We start from the raw sequence: 26,129 nt of genomic DNA, 5'->3' as shown, positions 1-26,129 counted from the left end.
TCAGCAGTGTACAAAAGTCCAAGTTGATCTGCATCCTGGACATTTTCAGTCCTTTTAATTTGAGGCATTTAAGTGGTTACATTTAGTAGTCCCCCTTATATGTGGGGTAAATTCCAAGAACTCCCTCTAGTGGATGAGTGAAATCAGGTATAGAACTGAACCCTGTATATAGTGGAACCTCCATAGTCAACCACCTCCTTAAGTTGACCTAATTTTCATAGGCCAGACATGTACCACATGTATCAGTACAGTAAGCCTAGTCTCCCAATGTTGACTACCTCCACATGTTGACCAGTTTGTTATATTCCCTTGTGTGGTCAACTTACAGAGGTTCTGTTATACAAGGTTGGACAGGTTCATGAACTAATCCTAGAAAAAGCACTACATATATCATTGCTGAATATCAGTACTGTTACCTTCCCGGTACTCCTGTTGGGAAGCTATGTACTGACACCTGTGCCTAGTCCACCCTGAAAAGCAGTTTTTAACTTTTTTCTGGAATGGCCATCAGAACTGTTCTATGAGGTCAGAAAATTAAGTTCGTGAACTCATCCTAGAAAAATTGCTACATACCTCATGTTAAATGTCACTACAGTCACCAAATGGCCAAGGGCAGTACTCTGAAGGTGACCATAATGTTATTTAGCAGTGAGGGATATAGCATTTTTTTCTAGGATGAGTTCATGAACTTAACTGTCCAACCTCATGTCTATTGTGTTTTCTTCTACCATTTCTTTTACATATGTACTTATGATAAAATTTAATTTATAAATTAAGCACAGTAAGAGATTAGTAAACAGTAACAATAAAGTGGAACAGTTATGTGAATGTGGTCTCTCTTCTGAAATATTTTATTGTACTGTACTTGACTGTGGGTAACTGAAGCACAAAACTGTAAATAAAGGGGAACTCCTGTTACAGGTCCTCATTGTGGTTTTAATTTTGCATTTCTCTCTCATGATTTATGATGTTGAATATTTTTTCACATGTTTATTGACCATTCTTAATTTTTTCTGTGATGTTTGTGTTCAAATATTCTGTTCATTAAAAAAATTATCTTATTATCCTACGACTTCATTAAATATTTAGAATGTCAGTTTATTTGATAAATTTCCCTTTTTAAAAAATTAAGAAAAGCTATAGTGTTTGAAATTTAAAGTGCTGAATTAATTGCTTAAATATGAAAATCTGAAAGGATATTGTACTGGAAATTTTTACACATTTGTAGTATTTGTATGTGTGTGCACAGTGCATTTAGACCAGGCGTACTCAAACTATGGCCCGCAGGCCACATGCGGCCCGCTGAGGACATTTATCTGGCCCACTGAGTGTTTTTGCTGCCACTGCCTGTTCTGCTTAGCAGCCGACTCATCCTGGGGCCCGTAGTCCGTCCCTCCAATGGTCTGAGGGACAGTGAATTGGCCTCCTGTTTAAAAAGTTTGAGGACCCCTGATTTAGACAGTAAGCACTTATACATCTTTGGCCACTTTGAGATTATTCATTTACTATATATTGAGTGTTTTTTATGTCTTACATCAATTTTAGGGAACCCAGACTATATTATCTTCAACTCTAGTGGATAGACATGTAAAAACATCTTGTTCACAGTAAGACTTAGATGCTGTAGATTGAGAGCTATGGGAAAACAATGCAAAGGAACTGAGCTGGGTTAAAGCCTAGAAAGGTTTACAGATGAGGAGCATTATTTTGTTTTTAAGGAATATTTGGGATTTTGCTGGAAGGAAAAGTGTTTTGGACAGAAGCATCATGGGAACTTACTGTTTTAGTGGAATTGGACTTCTAGGAAAACAAATGAATCCACTCAGATTTTCTTAAAATCAAGTAATCAACAATTTTCTCATTTAGTTTTTTGTATGGCTAGGTTTTATTTGATTTCTGTTATCAATGGAATCCTATATTATTCCTTTCCTCCTTCTAAGTGGATCTGAATTCTTTTTTGGTTATAAATTTCAGTGATTAAGTTTCTGAATAATAAATCTCATGCTTTCTCCCCTCCTTTGCTTAAGTGTTACAAACATTATGAGTATTTATTTACAATCTCTAGTACAGTTGTTTTTGGCCCTAAAGATCAAACCTCTTTTGGTCAGATGAATTATTACTGAAAATCTAGCATAAATCATTGTAAACTGAAATTCTGAGGCATATGTATAAGGGCCTGTATAGTGGTAAAACTAGAGGGGTGCTTATTGGAGTGTAATCAGAAATACTGTTTGTAACCTACAGGTGAACATTATCATTGAGTATTTGAAAATTCACCATTTCTATAGCCAACAAATAATATGTATAGATGTATAAGATAGAGTTTTATTTTATGTATCTATTAGTAATTTTCTGATATTTTTGATCTGGAAAAGCCATTTTTGATGTTAGCTACTATCATGTTTTCTTTAACTGATGCTTTTGTACCTGTTTTCATTGCCTTGTAGGCAATCGCATTGCCCCCTATTGCAAAGTGGCCTTATCAGAATGGCTTCACCCTAAACACTTGGTTTCGTATGGATCCATTAAATAACATTAATGTTGATAAGGACAAACCTTATCTTTATTGGTGAGTAATATGTGTGATTTTAGGACTTTAAGTACTTCAGTTTTATAAAAGTATACATATAACATATAACAGGCAATGTATAAGATAGAATATATATTTGTAAAAGTATAAGGACACACCGATTTTATTTAGTTAGTTAGCTATTGATTCTAGGCAGTCTCTCTTGTCATTATTATTAATTTTTTTCAATTAAAATTTAATAGTCAAAGGTTACACACTTTCTCTCACAGTTTACTTCAATATAGATCAGTTGTAGGATTTTTAGTGAGTATTGCTAGTCCCTGATCGAGGAGAGAAAAAAAAAGTCTTTCCAGATTTCATTCACTTTGCCTTTTTACAGACCTTGTTCTAGGAACATAATTCACATATGCTTTTTAAAATACTGATAATAACTTCATAAGAAATTATAATCAGATAAGGTTATTTGGTATAGACAACTAGCAGAATGAGTTGATTGACTCAACAATAGGTTAATCTGTAAGGACTGAAAGCTTGGTAATTTTCGTATTCCAATAATGTACCGTGCACCATATTACTTATAAGATCATCAAACATTCATTGGTTGCATAACTGTATACTAGACATTATAAATACTTCTGTACCCTAATTTATTTAATGCTCGCAGTGTTCTGAAATAAGACTATCTGAGTTCAAGCGTTAATTTTACTATTCTATTTACTGCACATCTGGGCTTTGATGTCTTCATCTGTAAAATGAGGATAGTAATAGTATCTGTCCCATAGGATTTAATGAGATAATAATATTTAAAGTACGTTGAACAATGGCTGCCTCAGAAATGTGAGTGCAGAAAATTGTGAACTATTATTACCTTATTTGCTCTATTATAAAATGTTAAATACAGATAATAATGAGAGGGGGTTTAAAATAAGCATCTGAACTGTCAAACATACATGAGGTTGGACTAAAGAGTGGTCATTTAGGGGGAATCAGACATTAATTTCAGTGGCACCTTCACTTTTTAAAGTATTTAATTTTTTTTTTTTTTTTACATAGTGATGGAATTCATAGCTAGGAGTGAACCTCTAGAAGAAAGTAACTATATTTCATAGTTACAGATTTTACTTTTTAAACTAAAAATGTACTCCCTTGATTGACCAGCTGCGTTATCTATCAAACTTGGCTCTGACCAAGTTTTTTTTTTTTTTCAATTTGTAAGCTGTCTTCACTAACTATAGTAGAATTAGAGAGCAAGTTGTTTTTTAAGACATAAACTGTGTGTAAATGTGTTCTGTGTTTGCTGCTTGCAGAGGCTTGTTAGGGTAGATGAAGTCTACTTGGTCAGTTTTGTTACTCAATTTTTCTTATGCATTTGTGATATTTTAAGTTGAAATAGTAAAAATTTTCATAACCTTCTCTTCCTTCCCAGTTTAAATTTTGTATGTTTTAGTTATTCTAAACCTTTTATATTTTAGTTTAGTTTTTTTTTTGTTGTTGTTGTTCCATGTTAAACCCCTTCTACTCTACAGGGAAGTAGATTTTATTTTTATAATAATATTTCATGGGCATTAGACATATGGTTCTTTTTATCAGAGGATGTTAAACTATTTTCATTTTTCTTTACAGTTTTCGTACTAGTAAAGGAGTTGGTTACTCAGCTCATTTTGTTGGCAACTGTTTAATAGTCACATCACTAAAGTCCAAAGGAAAAGGTTTTCAGCACTGTGTGAAGTACGATTTTCAACCACGCAAGGTAGGTATAAGCAGATACCATGTATCTGTTGAGAATATCACAATTTGCCATTCCCACTTCTTTTTTCCATTCCCATTTTTTCTTCAAAATCACTTGTTACAACTTCTGTGATGTGCTCAGTCACTGCTTTTTCTATGACTCTTAATGCTTTTCTATTATCCTTGCCTGCTTTTTCTTTTCACTTTTTTTGTCTAACTTTTATCTTCTATAAGATCAATATTTTAACCTCATGTATTATATTTCTCTCACACGCTCATTGTCTCCTGGTCTGTTCTGTTCTATGGCATTTTTTTCAATAGATACTTATTGAGTATTTACTGAGTGCTAGACACCATTGTAGGTACTAGGGTTATTGCAGTGAACCAAACAAGACAGCAGTTCTACTTTTGTGGAGCTTGTTTGTATTGGAAGTTTTATTTGGTCTCATGGTAGCCTAATGCTCTATTCTTATCTTCAGAGCTCATTCTTCTATTTCCACTTGCCAATGAGAGGCGGCTATCTGGATGTCTTTCTTGTGCAAGGACCTTAGAATGTGTAACACCAAGTGTTCTATTTCCAGTCTCATATTTAGTCACATTTTCAAGTCCTTTATTTTGATTTAAGAAGTCTACCATCTTATAATAAGTGACACTTGAGCCAACTTTTTACAGTGATCAAAACTCTTTTTAATCAAGTCCTTTTTATCATATCTCTGAAATATATCTGTCTCTTTTTAAAAAATTCTTTACCTGCTGCTTAAATTCATGTTGCATTCTCCTTATTTTGTTTTATCCATTTCTTCCTCTTCCAAACTAATTTACATACTAGTATCTGATTTGTCTTCCTCAGTATATTCTATCACTCAGACCAACCATTTACTTCTTACTCACTACAAATAAATCCAAACTTTGTCCGCCATGATTTGGATGATTTGTTTTTTGTTTTACTTTTTTTTATCTTTCCTTCTGTAGTGTTCAGTGTACAGCATGAACTGCATTTACTTGTCCCTTCCCACACATCTCTAAGTCTTCAAATCCCACCACACTGTTATGTTCCATTTCATTTAGCACATTTCCCTGGAAGCCCCCTTGATTTTTCTTAGAGTACTTTATTTCAGGGTTTCTCATAACTATTTATTTTAAACCTGTGTTATTAATTTATATGTGTATTATTTAGTAATTATTGCAGCTAAGATCTGTGTTGGATTCATGTTTGTATTCCCTCATATGCCTGACAGAGTATTCATATTTGGTAGAGTGTCAAAAGATACATTGGATAAATGAATATAACATGACTTGAGCAATTGGAAGCCTTTTTGGTTCATAAAAGAGTAAGTTACATTTATCTAGGCAACTAACATACTACTTCCCAGGAGAGCAATATATGTGGGGTATTCCTATTGATAAAGTGAAAGGAGAAATGATGGGTCTTATGGCCAGCACACCTTTGATAGATAACAGTGCCAAGAACCTTTCCATATTGCAATAGGAAGCAAGGTAGTCAGGGCAATAAAGATCAAATAATTTGGGTTGCTGTAGTGTGGTACCCATTTGAAATATAAAACTTACTAACCTTTGTTTTATTTTTGTTCTGACAAAGGATATATATTGCAAAAATAAGTTAAGATTTAGTATTATACATAATTAGAACATTATACATGAACATTAGAAGAGATTTTGTACTTTTAAGAAAATGGTTTTCATAGGTTTTTGGGGTATTTTTGTTGTTGTTTGTTTTCATTTTTACTAAATCATAGCTGTTTACATTCATGCAGTTATGGGGTGTACAATGTGCTGGTTTTATATACAATTTGAAATACTTTCATCAAACTGGTTAACAATGTAGTCACTGAATTTTCTTAGTTATTGTGTTAAGACATTCATATTCTACACTTAGTAGATTTACCTTGTACCCTTGTAAAATGCACCGTAGATGTGGTCCCACCAATAACCCTCCCTCCTCCCACCTCTCCTTCTCTCTCTCTCCTCTTTCCCTTTCTTCTTAGGCTATAGTTCAGTTATAGCTTTCATATGAAAGTTTGGGTGTTTATAAATTGGTTTCATAGTAGGGCTGAGTACATTGGATACTTTTTCTTCCATTCTTGAGATACTTTACTAAGAAGAATATGTTCCAGCTCCAGACGTGTAAACATGAAAGAGGTAAAGTCTCTATCTTTTTTAAGGCTGCATAACATTCCATGGTACATATACCACAATTTATTAATTCATTCATGGGTCGATGGGCACTTGGGCTTTTTCCATGACTTAGCAATTATGAATTGGGCTGCAATAAACATTCTGGTGCAGATGTCTTTGTTATAAAGTGATTTGGGGTCTTCTGGATATATACCTAGTAGACGAATTGAAGGATCAAATGGCAGGTCTATTTTTAGATCCCTAAAGATTTCCAAACATCTTTCCAAAAAGGAACTTATTAGTTTGCATTCCCACCAGCAGTGCAGAAGTGTTCCCTTTTCTCCATATCCACACCAACATCTCTGGTTTTGGTATTTTATGATGTGGGCTAATCTTACTGGAGTTAGATGATATCTGAAAGTAGTTCTGATTTGCATTTCTCTGATGATGAAGGGTGATGAGCATTTTTCATGTGTCTGTAGGCTGTGCACCTGTCTTCTTCAGAGACGTTTCTATTCCAGGCCCTTGCCCACAATGAGATGGGATCACTTGTTCTTTTCTTGCTAATATGTTTGAGTTCTCTGTGAATTCTTGTTATTAATCCTTTGTCAGAGACATAACCTACAAATATCTTCTCCCATTCTGAGGGCTGTCTGCTTGCTTTACTTACTGTATTCTTGACTGTGCAGAAGCTTTTGAGTTTGATCCGATCCCAGTAATGTATTAATGGTATTTTTGGTGTTGCTTCAGTTGCTTGGGGGATTCTCCTCATATAATGTTCACCCAGACCGATTTCTTCAAGTGTTGTCTCTGCACTTTCTTCTAGTATTTTTATAGTTTCATGTCTTAAGTTTAAATCTTTAATCTAGTGAGAGTCTATCTTAGTTAGGGGTGAAAGCTGTGGGTCCAGTTTCAGTCTTCTACAGGTTGCCAGCCAATTCTCCCAGCATTTAACATTTGTTAAATAGGGAGTCTTTTCCTCACTGAATGTTTTTAATTGGCTTATCAAAGATCAAATAATGTTAAGTAGCTGGGTTCATCTCTTGGTTCTCTATTCTGTTCCATGCATCTACCTCTTTGTTTTTGTGCCAGTACCATGCAGTTTTGATCACTATGGATTTATACTATACTCTGAGGTCTGGTAGCATGATTCCTCCTGCTTTGTTTTTATTTATGAGTAATGTCTTGGCTATTTGAGGTTTTTTCCTGTTTCCATATAAAACAAGGCATTATTTTTTTGAGATCTTTAAAGTGTAACAGTGGAGCTTTAATAAGGATTGCATTAAAATTGTGTATTGCTTTGGGTAGTAAGGACATTTTAACAAGGTTGATTCTTCCCAGCCATGAGCATGGTATGTTTTTCCATTTGTTAACATGTTTAGCTATTTCTTTTCTTAAAGTTTCATAGTTCTCTTTATAGAGATCTTTCACATCCTTTGTTAGGTAAACTCCCAAATACTTCATATTCTTTTGCACTGCTGTGAACGGAATAGAATCCTTGACTGCTTTTTCAGCTTGGCTGCTGTTGGTATATATAAAGGCTACAGATTTATGAGTGTTGATTTTGTAACCTGAGATGCTGCTGTATTCCTTGATCACTTCTAAGAGTTTTGTAGAAGAGTCCCTGGTGTTTTCCAGATATACAATTATATCGTCTGCGAAGAGTGAAAGTCTGATCTCCTCTGACCGTAAATGGATACCCTTGATTGCCTTTTCTTGCCTGATTTCAATGGCTAAGACTTCCATTACAATGTTAAAAAGCAGTGGAGATGATGGGCAACCTTACCTGATTCTTAACCTGAGTGTAAATGACTTCAGTTTAACTCCATTCAAAACAATTTTGGCTGTGGGTTTGCTGTAGATGGCTTCTATCAGTTTAAGAAATGTCCCTTCTGTACCCATTTTCTTAAGTGTTCTGATCATTAAAGGATGGTGGATATTATCAAAAGGTTTTTCTGCATCAGTTGAGAGAATCATATGGTCTTTGTTTTTTATTTTATTTATGTGTTGAATTATATTTATAGATTTACATATATTGAACCAGCCTTGAGACCCTGGGATAAAACCCACTTGGTCATGGTGGTTAATTTGTTTGATGTATTGCTGGATTCTGTTTGCTAGGATCTTATGAATATTTTTGCATTAATATCAATTAGTGATATTGGTCTATAATTTTCTTTTCTTGTTGGGTATTTTGTGGTTTGGGTATCAAAGTGACATTTGCTTCATAGAATGTGTTGGGTAGTATTCCTTCTTTTTCTATATTTTGGAAAAGGTTAAATACTAGAGGTACTAGTTCCTCTTTAAATGTTTGGTAGAATTCTGATGTGAAGCCATCTGGTCCTGGGCTTTTCTTTTTAGGGAGATTTTGTATAGTTGATGCTATTTCAGAACTTGATATAGGCCTGTTCAACATTTCCACTTGATTCTGGCTAAGTCTTGGGAGGTGGCATGCTTCCAAATATTGGTCTGTTTCCTTCAGATTTTTGTATATCTGAGAATAGAGTTTCTTGTAATATTCATTAAGGATTTTTTTAATTTCTGTGGAGTCTGTTGTTATTTCATCATTTCCATTTTTGATTGATGAAATTAGAGATTTTATTCTTTTATTCCTGGTTAGGTTAGCCAAAGGTTTATCTATTTTATTCACCTTTTCAAAAAACCTAGTTTCTGATTTATTGATCTGTTGAATAGTCCTTTTGTTTTCATGATTCATTTAATTCTGCTCTAATTTTGGTTATTTATTTTCTTCTGCTGGGTTTGGGATTAGAATGTTCTTCCTTTTCTAGTTGCTTGAGATGTCCCATTAAGTTGTTAACTTCCTCTCTTTTCATTCTCTTGAAAAAGGCTTGCAGTGCTATAGATTTCCCTCTTAGGACTGCCTTTGTGTTATCCCAGAGGTTCTGATAACTGGTATCTTCATTATCATTATGTTCTAGAAATTTGGTAATTTCCTTCTTAATCTCATCTGTGACCCAGCTATCACTCAGCATAAGGTTATTTAGTTTCCATGTTTTTGTATGAGGATGTAGATTCCTATTGTTACTGAGTTCTACTTTTATTCCATGATGGTCCAAGAAGGTGTAAGTAATAATTTCTATTCTTTTAAATTTGCTGAGGTTAGTCTTGTGACCTCAGATATGATCAATTTTGGAAGATGTTTCATAGGCTGATGAGAACAATGTGTATTCAGTTTTGTTAGGATGGAATGTGTTGTAGATGTCTGTTAAATTCAATTGTTATATGGTTATGTTTAAGTCTAAAATTTCTTTGCTTAGTTTCTTACTGGAAGATCTATCCAACACTGCCAAAGGGGTGTTAAAATCTCCCAACTATTACGATGCTGGAGGAAATCAACTTGCTTGTGTCTGTTAGAATCCCTCTTATAAATTGAGGAGCATTCTGGTTGGTTGCATAAATGTTAATAATTGAAATATCTTTATGTTGAGTGTTATCCTTAACAAATAGTGACCATCCTTATCTTTCCTTGCTTTTTGTGGTTTAAAGCCCATTGTATCTGTAAATAAAATTAGAACAGCTGCTTTTTTCTGATTTCCATTTTCCTGAATTATAGATGACCAGCCCTTCACCCTCAGTCTATATTTGTCTTTTAAGGTAAGATGGGATTCTTATATGCAGCTGATATCTGACCTGAGTTTTTGTGTCCAGTCAGCCAGCCTGTGCCTGTTTAGAGGGCAGTGTAAGCCATTCACATTGATTGATTGATTGAGAATATTGATAAGCCTGTTACAATTTTGAGTATCCAGTTTTTCGAAATTCCAGTGGACATCTTTAATCCTTTCACTACTGTGGATGTTGGAAGTTGATCAAAATTTTCTGTGTGAGTTTACTTATGTGGTGGAGGATTGTGCTGGTCATTATGGGGATAGGTCTGAAAATATCCTGGAAGGCTGATTTAGTTATAACAAATTTGTTCAATGTGTGAATGTCATTAAAGTATTTAATTTCTCCATCATAAATGAAACTCAGTTTAGCTGGATATAGGATCCTGGGTTGAAAGTTATTTTGTTTTAGGAGATTGAAAGTTGATGACCACCCTTTTATAGCCTGAAAGGTTTCAGCAGAGAGATTTGCAGTCATTCTAATATTCTTCCCCTTGTGGGTTATGGTTTTCTTACTTCTAATTGCTTGCAGAATTTTCTCCTTCCTATTAACTTTGGCAAATTTAATTATAATGTGTCTGGGAGATGCTTTATTTGGGTCGAATCGTGCTGGGTTTCTGAATCTGTCTGCTATCTGAATTTCAGAATCTCTTGCCATGTTTCTGACGTTCTCCTCCATTATCTCTTTGAGTAGAGCATCTTGGCCTTTCAAAGCAACCTAGTTGCCTTCAGGAATTCCTATAAGGCGAATATTAGTTTTTGAATTATCCCAGAGCTCTCTGAGAGAATGATCCATTTTTGCTCTCCACTTCTCTTCCTTTTTGAGCTTTTTGGGGTGTTCAAAAGATTTGTCTTCAATGTCTGAAATCCTTTTTTCTGCCTGCTCCATTCTGTTATGGAGGCATTCTACTATATTTCTCAGATCTTTGAGGGCTGCAAGTTCTTGCATCATTGTGTCAAAATCTTTTGTGATTTTGTCTTTGAATTCTTGAAACAACTTTTGAAATGCTCCTTGAAATTTTAATTCCAACTTTACCTCCATTCTGTTAATCTTATTTATAATCTAAATTGTGAATTCAATTTTTCACATCTTAGCTATTTGTTTATGAATGGGATCTTCTGATGTGTCTACCTTGTCGTTCCTTGGGGGAGTTGATCTACTCTGATTATTCATGTTGCCAGAGTTCTCTCACTGATTCTGCTCCATGTTTATTTTTCATCATTTGGCTAGATGAGCAGATAAGGTAAAATTGGGGGGGGATCCTGGAGTAGTGATTAACCAGTCCTGTGCCCAAGAGCTGGGACTGGTGACTGCAGCTTTTTCCCTATAGCTTTGCAAAGGATCCATACAGTACTATGGCCTGAGATACTGGGCACCTGCTTGGTGTGGTGGGGCTAAGTGTCTCTGTCTTATTTTTAGCTGGTCTCTGTTCAATCCTAGTGAATCAGTAACTCTTGGTTGATGTCTCATCTGTGGAGAAATACCAGCAACTAAGACACCCCACCCCCCCATGGGCAACAACTGGAGAAGGAAAATCAAATCTTCCCACATTAACACAACCAGGGTATCACCCTGAATGATCCTCAGGTGACTGGCCCAGATCAAGAGTTCCAAATCAATTTCCCAAGTCAACACCCAGTTTCAAGTAGGAGAGTTCAATAGGTTTCCAGCAACTAGATAGCAGGGGTCTGCTGGCAGCTCAAGTATGACTTGCTCCATTGCTCCATGGAATTGAAAGGGCCCACGCAGCAAATGAATTAGTCCAGGGAGGTTGATGCCTCCTTCTCCACCTTGCACCTCTATCACACCCAGTCACTGGTAACCCCACAGGGCTGTGACCCAATTCCTTCCAATGAGCAGATGTTCCAGGGGTTTGTGCCTGCCTGAGTCACAGGGAAATCCTTGTCTCCTCGGCCAGGCCGCCACACTCTGCCACCAGCTGGCAGCGGGAACTGAAGCCTGACAACCTTGAGTATTTAATGGAAGCTGGGGAGTTTCACTCAGTTCCAGCCGTGCCCCAGATTGATGTTGCTGCCACTTATATTCTCACAGAATTTGTGTTTCTGTCCTGGCTATATTGCCCTTCTGGCCAGGTGCTGTTTGAGTTCATAGAAACTGTGACTTAGCCCTACTCTATGCTGCTGCCGCTGTGCCAGTTCTCCCAGAGCTGTTGTCTCAGTATCTACTGCACTCTGTGTTGGGGTGGGCATGGTTAGAGTTTACCAATGTCTCTCAGTTCCTGCCCCTCCCTGGGCTGGTGTGGCTGCCACACTTGCTTTTGTCCCACCTATGCTCCCCTGGGGGCTGGTTGCATCTTGGGCTCACAAAATCAGCCATTCTGACTCAGCCCTGCCCTGGGAGTATGTCGCCTCTGCACCCATGAATTCTATTCTCTGTCCCTGCCATGCCCTGCCTGGGCAGGTACTGCCTCAGGCATACCCTTTGCTCACAGGGCCTGTGTTTCCGTCCCAGCTCTGTTCTGCTAGTGGCTGCAACCAGACTAGAGTAGGCCCAGCTCCCTCTGGTTGCTAAGAGAAAGGGTATTTCCAAGGGTGTGAGCCCTATTGTTCCTGCCTCTACCGCTGTTGCACTGTGCCACCGGGCACTGCTTCTCTCTCTCCCATATGGCTCCCTTGCTCTACAGTCCCCACTCCACACCTGTGCTGCAGAACCAGCATAGACCTGCAACAGCCCATGCCCTATCCACACCCCTCAAGAAACTGCCTAGGAGCCTGGACTACACAGGGGACAGGCTTCCCAACCTTGGGGTGAGAGTGGAGGGGAGTGTTAGGGTTCAGAATTGGGGGTAGAATCTATGCTCAGTTTTATGCCTGGCGGAAGAGTGCCATGGCACACTAGTGGATCCTCTGGGGAAGGAGTTCTAGTCTCTCATGGGATAAAATAGGAGGAGATCTGAATTCTGCTCACTTGTTTGTAGAAAGTATACTGTGAGCTATTGTCATGTGGGAGGGGACTCCTGTCCACTTGGCAATAGATTTTGTACCTATTTATTTGTTTCCTTTGGTTCACACCTCACCTCAGCAAGGGTGATGTGTGCTCTTCAACCTTCTCTCTTGGCTTAGCTCCAAACCATCAGGTTACTTGCTAAACTTCTGTCCTTTAACTTTCCTTCTGGATGGGAGCCTCTGTGGAAAGCTGGCTCAAGTCAGACATCTTGCCTCCTCTCCCATCCTGTTTACCAGTTTTTGTTTATTGATAGAAAACAGTTAATTAGAATGCCAACAACTAATACATTTTTTTTGTATCTTCATTTCCATTCTAAAATTATGGTATATATTATATATAATTTATCCATAATCATATATTATTGTACTTTATATATAACATACAAGTTTTATATAATTTAAAAATTATGAAGTTTCTTTACATACTTTTTTGTATATCTATTAAAACATTATTAAAGTACAATAACAATTATATTATTAGTGGAAAGAATTATTAAAGGCAAATTAAAGAAAATTTCTATTGATAAATAATTGTGTACATTTATGAATAAATGAAGTATACTTATGAAAGGCAAACTTCATAATTCTTCAGAACTGTGAGCACATATGAGGTTTATGTTATTTTGATTCTGAAGAATTATGTTTGAAGAACATTTGAAGAAATTTTGTTTTAATTACTATTTTCTTATTCTTTTCTTGTTCCCTCTCCTCCCTCATCTTTTTCTTCTCTTTCCTCCTTCTTGACCCATCCTCTTTATCCTGCTTGTTCCTCTCCCCTTCTTCAGCTCACTTCTCTTCTTTATCTTCTCTTTCTTTTTCCCTTTTCTTCTGCTAACCTTTTCTGTATCAATTACAACTACTTTTTAGACCAGAAATTCAGACCTCAAACTTGTTTGCTTGTGTGTGTGTGAGGGTGTATCTGTGTGCTGTAGATTCATAAGTAATTGGCTCTTTTTATAAATGTTGTATCTTACACTTCCATATTTGTTAATGCAGAGAGACTTATCTTGAGGAAGATTCATCTACTCTTAATAATTCTGAATCTTGCATCCTGAGATTGGAGGTTTTGCTAATTTCTGCTGCTTCAGTAAAGCTGGCTTCAAGGAGAGAGATGTTGCTCTAATGTTAATGTTTTGTCCATGAAATAGATCTTTATTTAATATCCTGAAGAATAGCAGAGACCAAGTCAAGATGCATTTTAGAAACTGTTCTAATGCTAACAAGATAAGAGAAAGTACAGAGAAATATGTAACTGTATAACTAGATTTGTAAGATATAATTTATTCAGGATCAACTGAGGTTTTCTAGAGAGATGTTTCTGCCTATTTGCCAGAGTCCATTTTTGTGTCAGAGTAACAAATCCTCTGACAGTCCAGAATCAAGAAAACAGAGATGGATGTATAGAAGTTCCCATTCCCACGTGTTTAGGCCTCGCCCCCTTTCCAGGTCCAGGGTTCTTTTTGGATATTATGACAGTGAGATTATTGTCCTTTTAAAGGGAGAGTACCTCCTGCTCACTGGAATATTGCCTTACCTTTTATGATTAATAGTTTAAATAAAACATGTATGATCTGGTGTCATCATTTTTTTCTCTCTTTTTTTTTTCTTTCTTTTTTGTTTGTTTTCTAGTTTACTTATGATCCTGTGTCTGTTTTGCCCCTTACAGAAGAAAAGTATTATTTGGTGTGGTATTTTAAAATATTTTTAAAATTTTACCATGATTCTATTAAATATTTTTGCTTTATATTTAATGGATAGTAATAGTTATTTTCTATTTAAGAATGCATATTTAACAGTCAGTCATTGACATATACTTAGCAAATGGTTTAAAAACAATGATTCTAAATAAATAAACTTCATTAGAATGATATGTTCTATTTTTTTTCTTTCAATGTAGGTCCCAATAGTTTTCATATAAATGCCATTGCCTTTCCTCTGGAAATGCTGGTTTAATAGAATTGAGATGAGGTAGTTTGCCAAATTATTTTGAATTTCAGTGGAACTGGCTAGAAATGTAGATTGTTAGAATTATAATTTTCATAGTAGGAATATCTGTTTTTCACAAATATTCTAGGTCATTTTTTCTTACTAGAGAATTTTAGCAAAAAGTGATTCAAAGAGTTTAAATAAGAAAAATTAGAAGTTACAAACAAATGAAATTCTCATCAACCAATAAAAAGCAATTTAACTCTGTTCTCACTATTTCTCTTTTATCCTTTCAGTGTTTCCTTTTGTAAATACATTCTAAGGGGCATTGGTAGGAGCAGGGTTGAGGAGGGATGTGGGTTCCAAAAAAACCTGTAAAAATTCTCATAAACCTTGAAAATCACTGGATTTTACTGTTTCATGATTCATGATAAATTCATTCTTTATTTTTTCCTTCCTTTTAATTTTCCATGGATGCTCAAGTTGTTATTGTTCTTAATAATAAAGCAGCAGTACCCTGTCTTTTTGGTACTAGAGACTAGTTTTATAGAAAAGAATTTTTCCACAGACCAGCAGCAGGGTGAGGCTACGTTTTGGGGAGGATTGAAGTTTATTACATTCATTGTGCACTTTACTTTTATTATTACCTTGTATTACATAATGAAATAATTATACAGCTCATCATGATGCAGAATCAGGGGGAGCCCTGCAGTAGATTCTTCACATGTGTAGTTCACTTCAGAGTTCTCTGCTCCTATGCAAATGTAGTGCCCCTGCTGATTTGACAGGAGGCGGAGCTCAGGCAGCGATGTCAGCTGTGTGGCGCAGAGGATGGGGTCTTAGTGATAAAGGGTTTACTCACCTTTCATAAAGAAACTTTTACATTAAAATTTTTACTTTCTCAGCTATACCACTAATACCACGTCTGACCTTGTGAAAATGGGTGTAAACCATTAACATATTACTTCATATATAGTAAATGCTTAATTTGTTGTAGCTGCTATTGATATTTGTGTAAATACCATTCTGTTTTTATCTTAAATTTATTTCTATATTTTTAAGTTATATATACATAATTAATTTTTCATGTGGCTCTTTTATTTCATGTTTGTGGTTGTGTTCTTTTTTCATAAATTTGAATTTTGTGTCTTAAACTAAATGTATACCTTGTTATACATACACAGAATCAACATACATATGTAGTTTCCAAGTTTATTATAATTTCATTTTGTCAAGCAATATCAAGTCAAAAGTTGGGTTCTTTTGAAACATTTAAAAACTCACTTTTGCCTATTATCCATAGAGTCCATTTTGATATGCCTTGGAAAGATAACAGGAAAGTGTTTTCCTATAAATAAGTACTATGGCATTAACTGAGATAAATTCTTTCTTTCATCATACATTCATTTAATTACATTATAGATTAGTATAACCAAAAGCAAACTCTTTGTTTGATAACTCCAAATCATCATCTTCCTGTATAAATTATCTTAAGTTAATTTTGCTACTACCTAAGTGAAAAATGGGGACCCTTTTGGACTCAACCTTTCTTTATGAACACTTCTCATAAGTTCTTTTAGTTAATCCCTCTTTTAAATTACCAACGACTCTAATTCAGACTCCTGTAGTATTTCCCCTAAACCTTTTCAGTGGTTTTCAGGATTATCTTTTTCTGTCCTTGCTTAATCATCTCCCCCTACGCTGCTGCTGTTTTTTTTCTTAAACTATGGAGATGTCATATCACTTTCCTGGCCAGAATTCTTTAGTGATGACACATTATAGAAAAATCAAAGGCCAGTTTCCTAAAGGTGTCCTACAAGTCTCTTCACAATTTGCTTTTTTACCTTTTCCTAAACACTGGGGAAAGTTTCGGCAAGCCTCTGTGCTGTGCCATATTAAGATTCCTCTGCTGGAATCAATGTTTATTTACTCCTGTTTGCTCAAAAATTTCTTTGTATCCTTGAAGTTTAGTCTTAAGTTTCATTTCACTCTTTCAGTGAATTCTTCTGTGATAACCTTCTCTGTTTATCTTTCCTTTCCTTGCTATTCTCAGTTACTGCTTTTCTTGCTCCCATGGCTGTAGTTTAGATACTCTCTGTTGTTTTCATGTTGGTTTCTCTTCTGAAACTTAAGGGTGTATGTTGCATGTGGTTAAACACCCTCAATCTGAGAGTGGGTGAGGTACTTGGCATAAAGTAAGCTCTCAGTAAATTTTTTTAATGAGTGAATGACTCTGAGAGGTCAACAATGTCAGTTTTAGAAGAAATAAATCTCATTGTGATGGCATATTAGATAAAATATCAGAAATTTAGGTAACAGTGTCTTATGTATGGGTGCCAAATATGTATTAGGAACTGTTCTTCATAGTTTTTAAACAGTATTTATTATGTATAACATTCACAGTGACTCTGTAAGGTATACATTATTATTTTCCCCTTTTTAGAGATGGAAATAAGAACAAAGATGCTAAATAATTCACCAAACCTCAGAACTAGGAACTTGGGAACCCAATTCATGTCTATGTGAATTCCAATTCATCCTGCCCAGTGCACTAAATTATCTGGAGTAATAACAACTCAATAAATATTTGTTGAATGAGTAGTTTTCGATATTAGGTATGCCAGTCAATATAAATTTAATATTTAACCATCTTTGGGCAAGAAATCTTTGCCTGTACCCATGCATCTAAGCATTTATTTGTGGTTTTCTTATTAGAAACTTAGTTTTTAATATCATACTCTAGAAGGCAGATTGTGTCTCTGTATCATTAGGTAGCATTCTGCTTGTATTTCCAAACATCTTAATTTTTCCACTTTCATATTTCTGTAAGATAGTTCTTAAATGTATTTAACACATTTTTATGACTTCTTGATAATTTTATAATATTTAGAAACAGCTGTAAAATGAATACAGTAAATATTTTCCACTTCTGATTTTAATGAGGACTAACGTATATGTTGCTTTTTGATCAAGTGAAAGACTCAATTTGCAATGAATTAAAGAGGATCTAGAATGAAACGTGAAGGATACTTGTTTTACTTATTTAAATAGTTTGATCTGACCTTCATTTTTCATTCTGCAACATTATTATTTTTTATTCCTTCTCTGGGTTCAGTTCATTATTTTTATTTTCTAAAGAGAAATGAATAAAATTGAATTCTGTTCAAAATGTTTCAGACACCTTAAGATAACTAATATTTCTGTGATTGAGAAATGCTATTGCAATTGTATCTTTATCTTTCTCAAAATATGTACATATGAAATAATTGAATAGTGCACTTAAATAATCTATAGAACAAAGTTGGTACTTTATATTTTATTTTTGGGGAAAAAAAAAACAATCTCCCTGACCCCCCAGGCCTACTTGTTCAAGTATCTGTAAATCATCTGTATTTTTATGTACTTCAGAAAAAAAATTTGTTTATTCCCTGCATTTAGACTATTAACTTTTTTTTTTTTTTGACAGAATCTCCCTCTGTCACCCTTGGTAGAGTGCTGTGGTGTCACAGCTCACAGCAATCTCAGACTCTTAGGCTTAAGCAATTCTCTTGCCTCAGCCTCCCAACTAGCTGGGACTACATGTATCTGCCGCAACGCCTGGCTATTTTTTGGTTGTAGGTGACGTTGTTTGGCAGGCCTGTGCTGGGTTTGAACCCACCAGTTCTAGTGTATGTGGTTGGTACCTTAGCCGCTGATATACAGGTGCTGAGCCAGGCTATTAACTCTCAAAAGGCCAATTGTTAGATCACAAATTGTTACAGAACTCAAATTATCTCATATCAAGATAGACACTCAAAATGCTTTTAGTAACGACCAGTAAATAGAAAATGAGAACTCAATATGAATACATTATTATTAACATTCACACATTATTAAATACATAATTGTTACTAGTTTTAATAAATAAAAATTATGGAATTAAAAGCATCTAAATTTTATAAATCTTATAATGCTGTTTTCCTGAGAGGTCTTTCCTGACCATGTAATCCAAAGTAGAATACTGTTGTATTCTTTCTCAGCTTACACTGTATTGTTTATCCCTACTGTAATCATCATGACTTATAATTCTGTATTTGTTTAATTGTGTTGTATATGTCCCTTTTACTAGATCATAAATTCCAGAATAACTGGACCCATGGTCTGTATGGTCTGCCTTGGGTATCTGGAGTGCTTGACACAGTGTAAATGTTATTAAATGAGCAAGAATATAATTGTATTTCTGTAATTTTGGATCTCGGTTTAGTGGAAGGGGTGTCAGTCTGGGGTTGAGTGGGTCTAGCTTTGTTTCCATCTCACATTTATTCTTCGTGTGCCACTTCTTTCATCTGTGAAATGAGCAATGGGAAGGAGAACCTTGGGAAGTGGTATCGCATGGTCATTAATAGACCTTCAGGCATTTTCTCATAGGGTTTTATGAATATTGTAATTGCATTTAATAACCAAACATTTCATGTTGATATCTATAATTTTTTTATTTAAGTGGTACATGATCAGCATTGTCCACATTTACAATCGATGGAGGAACAGTGAAATTCGGTGTTATGTTAACGGACAGCTGGTATCTTATGGGGATATGGCATGGCATGTGAATACAAATGATGTAAGTTTTTTATTTTTCAATATATACTTTAATGTATTTGAGAATATGACCTACCACTTGACATGAATTTAATAATAAAATAGTTTGGTGAAATGTAGAAACTTTAAAGGCTTATTCTTTTTTTAAAGTGATTCTTTCCGTCTTTTAGTATATATAAATTGCTAAAAGATCTGGTTAGCATTACAAAAACAGGAAAAGTACTTGACCAAATTTTTAAATATCTTTTTTTCCTGTTGAATTAACTTTAAAAAAGTTTTTTTATTATGTCATAAACACATAGATAATATGTACATTTAAGCCTTTATGGGGTACAATATGTTGATTTTATATATAACTGGGAATGCTTACATCAAACTAGTTAATATAGCCTTCACCTCATTTACTTAATTGTGTTAAGACATTTATACTTTATACTTAATAAATTAGACGTGTACCCTTGGAATATGAACCATAGGAATGGTCCCACTGTTTATCCTCCTTCCATCGAATCCCCCCCCCCGCTCCGATCCCCCTTCTTAAGTATCTTAAGTCAAAAAACATCAATGCAGTATTTTCTTTTTTCTAGAATCCCAAGCACTAAAAAATGTGTTTTACCCCTTATTTAAATGGAGGGAAGACCTTACAAAGAAGGATTTGGTATGACAGAGAATCACTATTATTAATCTCATAGTGATGTTTGCTATGGAAAAAATAAAGTAGGGATATAGAAAATGTAGTTTTAGGTCAGGGAAAAGCCAGATCATGTAGCGATGATTTTAATGAGAAGAGTTGAGTGAACACGTCAGGTTGATATTTGCATATTCCATTTATTGGAAACCATGAGCACAGAGGCTTTGATGCAAATTGGAGAGTTCAAGGAAGCACTAGGCAGTCAAATTATCTGGCACAGAGAGTACAAGGGGCAGAATAAAGTTAAAAGATGAGGTTAGACAGCTAATAGAGGGTAAAAATCATATAAACTTCATCAACAATAATGCCTGGCCATTCCCATCGTTCCTCACTAAAAAAATCCTTGAAAGATTCTGAGCAGAGAAGTGATGTCTGCTAATATTTTTAAAAGCATCAGTTTGCCTACATTACTGAGAATATTTTGAAGGGAAATGAATACAGAATCAGGAATATCATTCAGTTAAATGACTTATTGCACTTAGAAGAGATTATTAGTTTCCACCAGCATGTTGGCAGTAGATGAGATGACTCAGTTGGATTCTAGGTAGCTGACATCGAGAGTTAAAACTTTAAAGGGATTTTCCTGTTTGGGTTCTTGCTTTTTCTCCATCTTGATCTATTAGAGCCAAAGTAAAAGAATGTTTTAATGCCCACCATGCCTCCAAGCCCAATCATATACAACTCTTCCAGTATACCTGGTTTTATAATAACTTGCTGGGTTTTTTTTTTTTTTTGAGACAGAGCCTCAAGCTATCCCCCTGAGTAGAGTGCCATGGCATCACAGCTCTTAGCAACCTCCAACTCCTGGGCTCAAGCGAGTCTCCTGCCTCAGCTTCCCAGGTAGCTGGGACCACAGGCACCCGCCACAATGCTCGGCTATTGTTTTTGGTTGCAGCCGTCATTGTTGTTTTGGCGGGCCCGAGCTGGATTCGAACCTGCCACCTTAGGTATATGTGGCTGGCGCCTTAGCCACTTGAGCCACAGGTGCCGAGCCCTAACTTGCTGGTTTTAACAAAATTCACTACTTAATGTTGTCTGTATGTTTCTAAACTTTAATCTCCTGAGGGGCAAGGATTGGCTCTTCTGTATGGGATTCTTTTAGCTAGCACTGTGTTAACTAGTCCATAGTTTATCCCTAGATTAGGAGTGGGCACATATGGGCCAATTTTGATCCTCCACTTATTTCTGGTTTTGAATGAACTGAGAGCTAAGAATCTTGGTTTTTACATTTTTAAACGTTTTTTGTTTTAGTTCTTTTATACTCAAACAGAACCAGAGAAGAATGTGCAATAGAAACCACATGTGGCTTGCGAAGTTGAAGGGAGGGGGGTGGTTTCATAGAGGGAGGGTTAATGGTGGGACCACACCTATGGAACATATTGCAAGGGTATAAGTCAAATCTATCAAGTATTGAACACAAACGTCTTAACACTGTGATTAAGTAAATGAGGTGTAAGCTATGTTAATTAGTAGGATGTAAGCACTCCAATTTGTACAAATAATCAACACATTGAATCCCACAAAGGTGTAAATGTATTTGTGATCTATGTATATATGACTTAATAAAAAAAAAATAAACTATTCTCTGTGTCCCTTTACAGGAAGAGTTGGTTTTTCTGCCCTCGATACTCATAGTTGAACTACAATCATTAAATATTTAAGAGAATCATTTTGTCAGAATTAAAACACAGAGATGAAATCTGCTTTTTATCTACCCTCCAGAGGGGACAGTCTCTTTATTACCAAGTGGAAGAAACCTCTCAGTAGCTTTGTTGACTTTTATTAGCGTATAAGACTGTGTATTGAAAAGAAAAGACTTAGATTTTGGAATTATTTTGGAACATGGTTAAATCTGAAGATTGTAGGGGGTTATTGGTTATTTGCTTAAACATAAATATAAAATGTGTAACTAATCTTTTTTTCTAAAAAGTCTTTATTGACATTTATTCTTTAAATATTGAATAAAGTTTTAATTGGTGCTTTCTTCTATTATTGTTGTGTTGGGTTTTTTTGCAATTTTTGGCCAGGGATGGGTTTGAACCCACCACCTCTGCAGGTGGGGCTGATGTCCTACTCCTTTGACCCACAGGCGCTGCCCTATTGTTGTGTTTTAAGATACTAAGGAAGGCAGGTATCTTTAAGTATTTTGTCATCAGGAGTAATACATTTGACCTTTTTTATGATTTTTTTTAAAATAGAGCTATGACAAGTGCTTCCTTGGATCTTCAGAAACTGCTGATGCAAATAGAGTGTTCTGTGGTCAGCTTGGTGCCGTGTATGTGTTCAGTGAAGCCCTCAACCCAGCACAGATATTTGCAATTCATCAGTTAGGACCTGGATATAAGGTAGTAATAACTATATTGTTATAATTCTATGGAAAGTTTTAGATGTTAAAATGTGATAAAATATATGGTTTTAAGAGTCATCTTATTAAATGTTTCTTTTTGTTTCAAAGGTGCAGTTTGTCTTAACTATTTTCCCTTCATAAATTTTTTTATTCTTCAGAACTTTACGTAATATTGATGACATGCCTTTTGTTATCAGTTCTGAAAGAATTTTATAAATCTAGATTGTTTATTATTTGCAAGCTGAAATTTTAAAACATATACATTATATAATGAACTTATGCAATAACTACTTGTTAACATTAGTGGTAACTTGGAAAGAATAGAGATTGAGAAGGCAATTAGTATAACATATTATTTGTGACTAAAATTATTTAATTTTATTGTAGCTTCTTTTTTGTACTAGGTAAGTAGATACAGTAGTGGGGATATAATTTATCAAAACCACTTATTTACTTTATCGTGTACTTTCTGCTTTTCTTAACCTTTTCAACAAAGACTTATTTAGGCTTAATGTATATGAGTTGGCTTTTAAGGTGCAGAATGCCTCAAGGGGACTATGTAAGAGTTTTGTTTAAATGACATTGGAAATGTGGCATTCAAACTATTTGGAGCTGAGAGAAAATTATGCATAGTAGTGAAAGTGTTTCTAATTCTAGGAAGTACATGCTTTGTACTGAAGTGAAATTTTTTTCAAAAATTGACTCTGTTTAAATGATTAATATGAAGATTGTGTTATAAAGGAGTACTAAACATTTAAAACAGTCTTTCTTTTGCCTTTGTGTTTTTGCATTGATATTTATTTTTATGTTCTTTATCAGTTTGAATTTATTCTTATAAAAGGTCTTTTTTGTTTTTAGTGATTTTAATAACTGTAATACTGAATAACAATAGTGCTGCTATTTACATGTCAATTTAATAATATTTGTTCATATTTTGGCCATACCTTCTTTTTGTCAAGTTAGGGTCCCTGCTTTGTTGCTTAAGCTAGAGTGGAGTGGAATAATTATAGCTTGCTGCAACCTTGAACTCCTGGACTCAAGAATCCTTCCTTCCGCCGCCTCCCAGGTAGCTGGGACCACAGGCATTTGCTACTATGTCAGGCTAATTATTTTTTAAAATGTTTTGTAGAGACAAAATCTTGCTATATTGTATAGGCTGGTTGCAAATCCCTGGAAGCCAGCCATCCCAAATTTCTGGGATGATAGGCCTGAGTCACTGTACCTGTCCTGTCCCATTTATTTCATTTTGGTTTACTAGCCTGGGAATAAATTTGTGCTTATATAGCCACTTTTTCTTCCATGAATATTTTTGTTGGCTCTACTTTGTTGGGTCTTTTCTTGGTTCTGTCTCTGTTCACCTTGTATAAGAATGTTTTGTAATTTGTATTTTTGGATTCATATGCATGCACCCTGCTTTACTTTCCTGCTTCTTTGTCGTATTTCATAAAGTGTTTGAAGTGTCTTTTTTCAAGGTCTAACAGAATAATATCAAAAATAGTGGCAAAGAAATAAAATATTAAAAATGTAAAATATCGAGAGAATACAGATTACAAACCATAAGTCCAATATGATTGGCAATGTGAAATTTTGGAACTGATGGGAGCTTCTTGGTATCAAAAAAGGAAAAGGGATGAAAGTAATCCGTTTTAGAATTCTTCCATTCAGAAAGGAGCAAATACTGTCCTGACCAGCGTGGCAAACTCAGTAATTTGTCATGTGGCTCTTTATTTTTTATAACAATAGTAAAAATGAGCTGTAACCCTGTCACCTTGGTCTATATTAAGTACTCATGTGATACAGAATATATCCTGAACATCCTAATAGACAATACATTACAAAGTCAGAACTTTTAAAAGAAAATACCTCTAAATTTTGGGCATTAAGTCAAAAAATATTTTGGTCAGTTTTCAAAGTTCCAACTCTTATTGTTATTAGAGCCTGACTATAAATCTAATGGTAATAGATTTTCTCAGTTTGTAAATATTAAAAGTATAATTACTTCCATGGCAAACATCAGCAAAATTTTTTGGTAAAATAATCTTAAAAAGTTTTCTTGGCTGAGTGCAGTGGCTTACTCCTATAATCTCAGCACTTTGAGAGACTGAAGGGGGAGGATCACTTGAGATGAGTTTGAGACTAACCTGAGCAGTATAATGATACCCTATCTTTTGTCTCTACAAAATATCTAAAATGTTAGCTGGGCATGTGGCATGCTTCTGTGGTCCCAGCTACTTAGGAGGCTGAGGAAGAGGATCGCTTGAGTCCAGGAGTTACAGGTTGCTGTGACCATGCCAATGCACTCTAACTTGGACAACAACAGAGCAAGACTCTGTCTCCAAAAAAAAAAAAAAAAAAGTGTTTTCTAGAAATGTAGAGAATTTAGGGATGGAGGAAAGAATGCAAATGATCATACTGTGTTTGACAGAAAAAAAGTGGAATTATTCACATATTGTCTCAGTTTTCTTAACCAAGCAGGTGGCAAAGTGATGTCCTGTAAGTGAAGAGAGGGCTACAGTGAAATTTTTAAGGTGCATAGAATATTAACAGTTAGTTGGCATTTGTTTAAATGATGAGTGGGGTTCAGATTATTTAGTCTTGTATAGTAATATGGTAGTTGTATGTGTTACCTTGAGTTATATGCAGCTTCCTTTAATTGTGATAATCACATGATATTCTTTATGATTCTGAGCCTAATGTAGGTATCATGTCAACATATGAACCTTGAAATTAATGAAATATATGTATTCTCCCTTCAAATACTATCATCAAACTATATATTCTATAGAGCTTGTCCCAAGCGATTTTGACCTGTTGGTGATGAGGACACTAGGTAATTTTCTTTCTGTGAAGTATTTACTTTTGAATAATGTAGGCTGTAAGTGAATATTCTGTACTTTGTGATTTTCTATATGCAGTAAATAAAGGAGAGTATCACTTGTCAATGAAATAAATCATTAGATTTAGAAATGACATTCAAAGTACAGAAAATCTCACTCTATAAATAGTAAAATTTATGACAAGATAAGTTTAATGGGGAGTTCTATTCTATTTTATTGAACGGGATTATGAATTTTTTGAAATTTTTTTTGGTTCAGATTATTATGGGGTACATAGGGTTTGGTACATAGTTTGCTTTTGTAAGGTTAAAGTCTGAGTTGCAGTTGTTCCCTTTACCCAGGAATTGTGCCTATACCCATGATATGTTCCTGGTAGGTGGGAATTTACCCCCCTCTACCCTCTTTCCTGCGGTTTGTACTTCATCACATTATTTTCACATGTGAGCATTCAGTGCTGGTCTACTAGCTCCAGTTTAGTACATAGTACAGGTGATGCCTGTTTTTCCTTTCTTGTGATGCTTTGCTTAGGGGAATGGTCTTCAGTTCCATCCAGGTTTTTAAAAAAGATATAAGATCCCCATCTTTTTAGACTGAGTAATATTCCTTAGTATACATATATCATAACTTATTAATCCATTCATGTGTTGAAGGACACTTGGGTGTTTCCATGACTTTGTGATTGTAAATTGTGCTGCTGTAAACATTCAAGTGTAGTGTTTTATGATAAAATGTCTTTTTTTCCTTTGGGTAAATACCCCGTAAGTGG

At 35.1% G+C, this 26,129-nt stretch overlaps 1 protein-coding gene across 1 annotated transcript in view; it reads left to right on the top strand.

Annotated features, from left to right (window-relative positions):
• The window catches only part of NBEA (neurobeachin), a 719,303-nt gene that overhangs the window by 78,587 nt on the left and 614,587 nt on the right, over positions 1 to 26,129 (top strand). The window contains exons 5-8 of the mRNA XM_003800132.3: positions 2,448 to 2,569; positions 4,154 to 4,280; positions 19,391 to 19,510; positions 22,378 to 22,524. Of these exons, the coding sequence (XP_003800180.1) occupies positions 2,448 to 2,569; positions 4,154 to 4,280; positions 19,391 to 19,510; positions 22,378 to 22,524 (516 nt within the window). The remainder of the gene's footprint in view (positions 1 to 2,447; positions 2,570 to 4,153; positions 4,281 to 19,390; positions 19,511 to 22,377; positions 22,525 to 26,129) is intronic.

This window comes from Otolemur garnettii, unplaced genomic scaffold (assembly GCF_000181295.1).
Source record: "Otolemur garnettii isolate 467f Iridium unplaced genomic scaffold, OtoGar3 scaffold00167, whole genome shotgun sequence".
NCBI lineage: Eukaryota > Metazoa > Chordata > Mammalia > Primates > Galagidae > Otolemur > Otolemur garnettii.
This window is presented reverse-complemented; position numbering and strand designations above follow the sequence as displayed.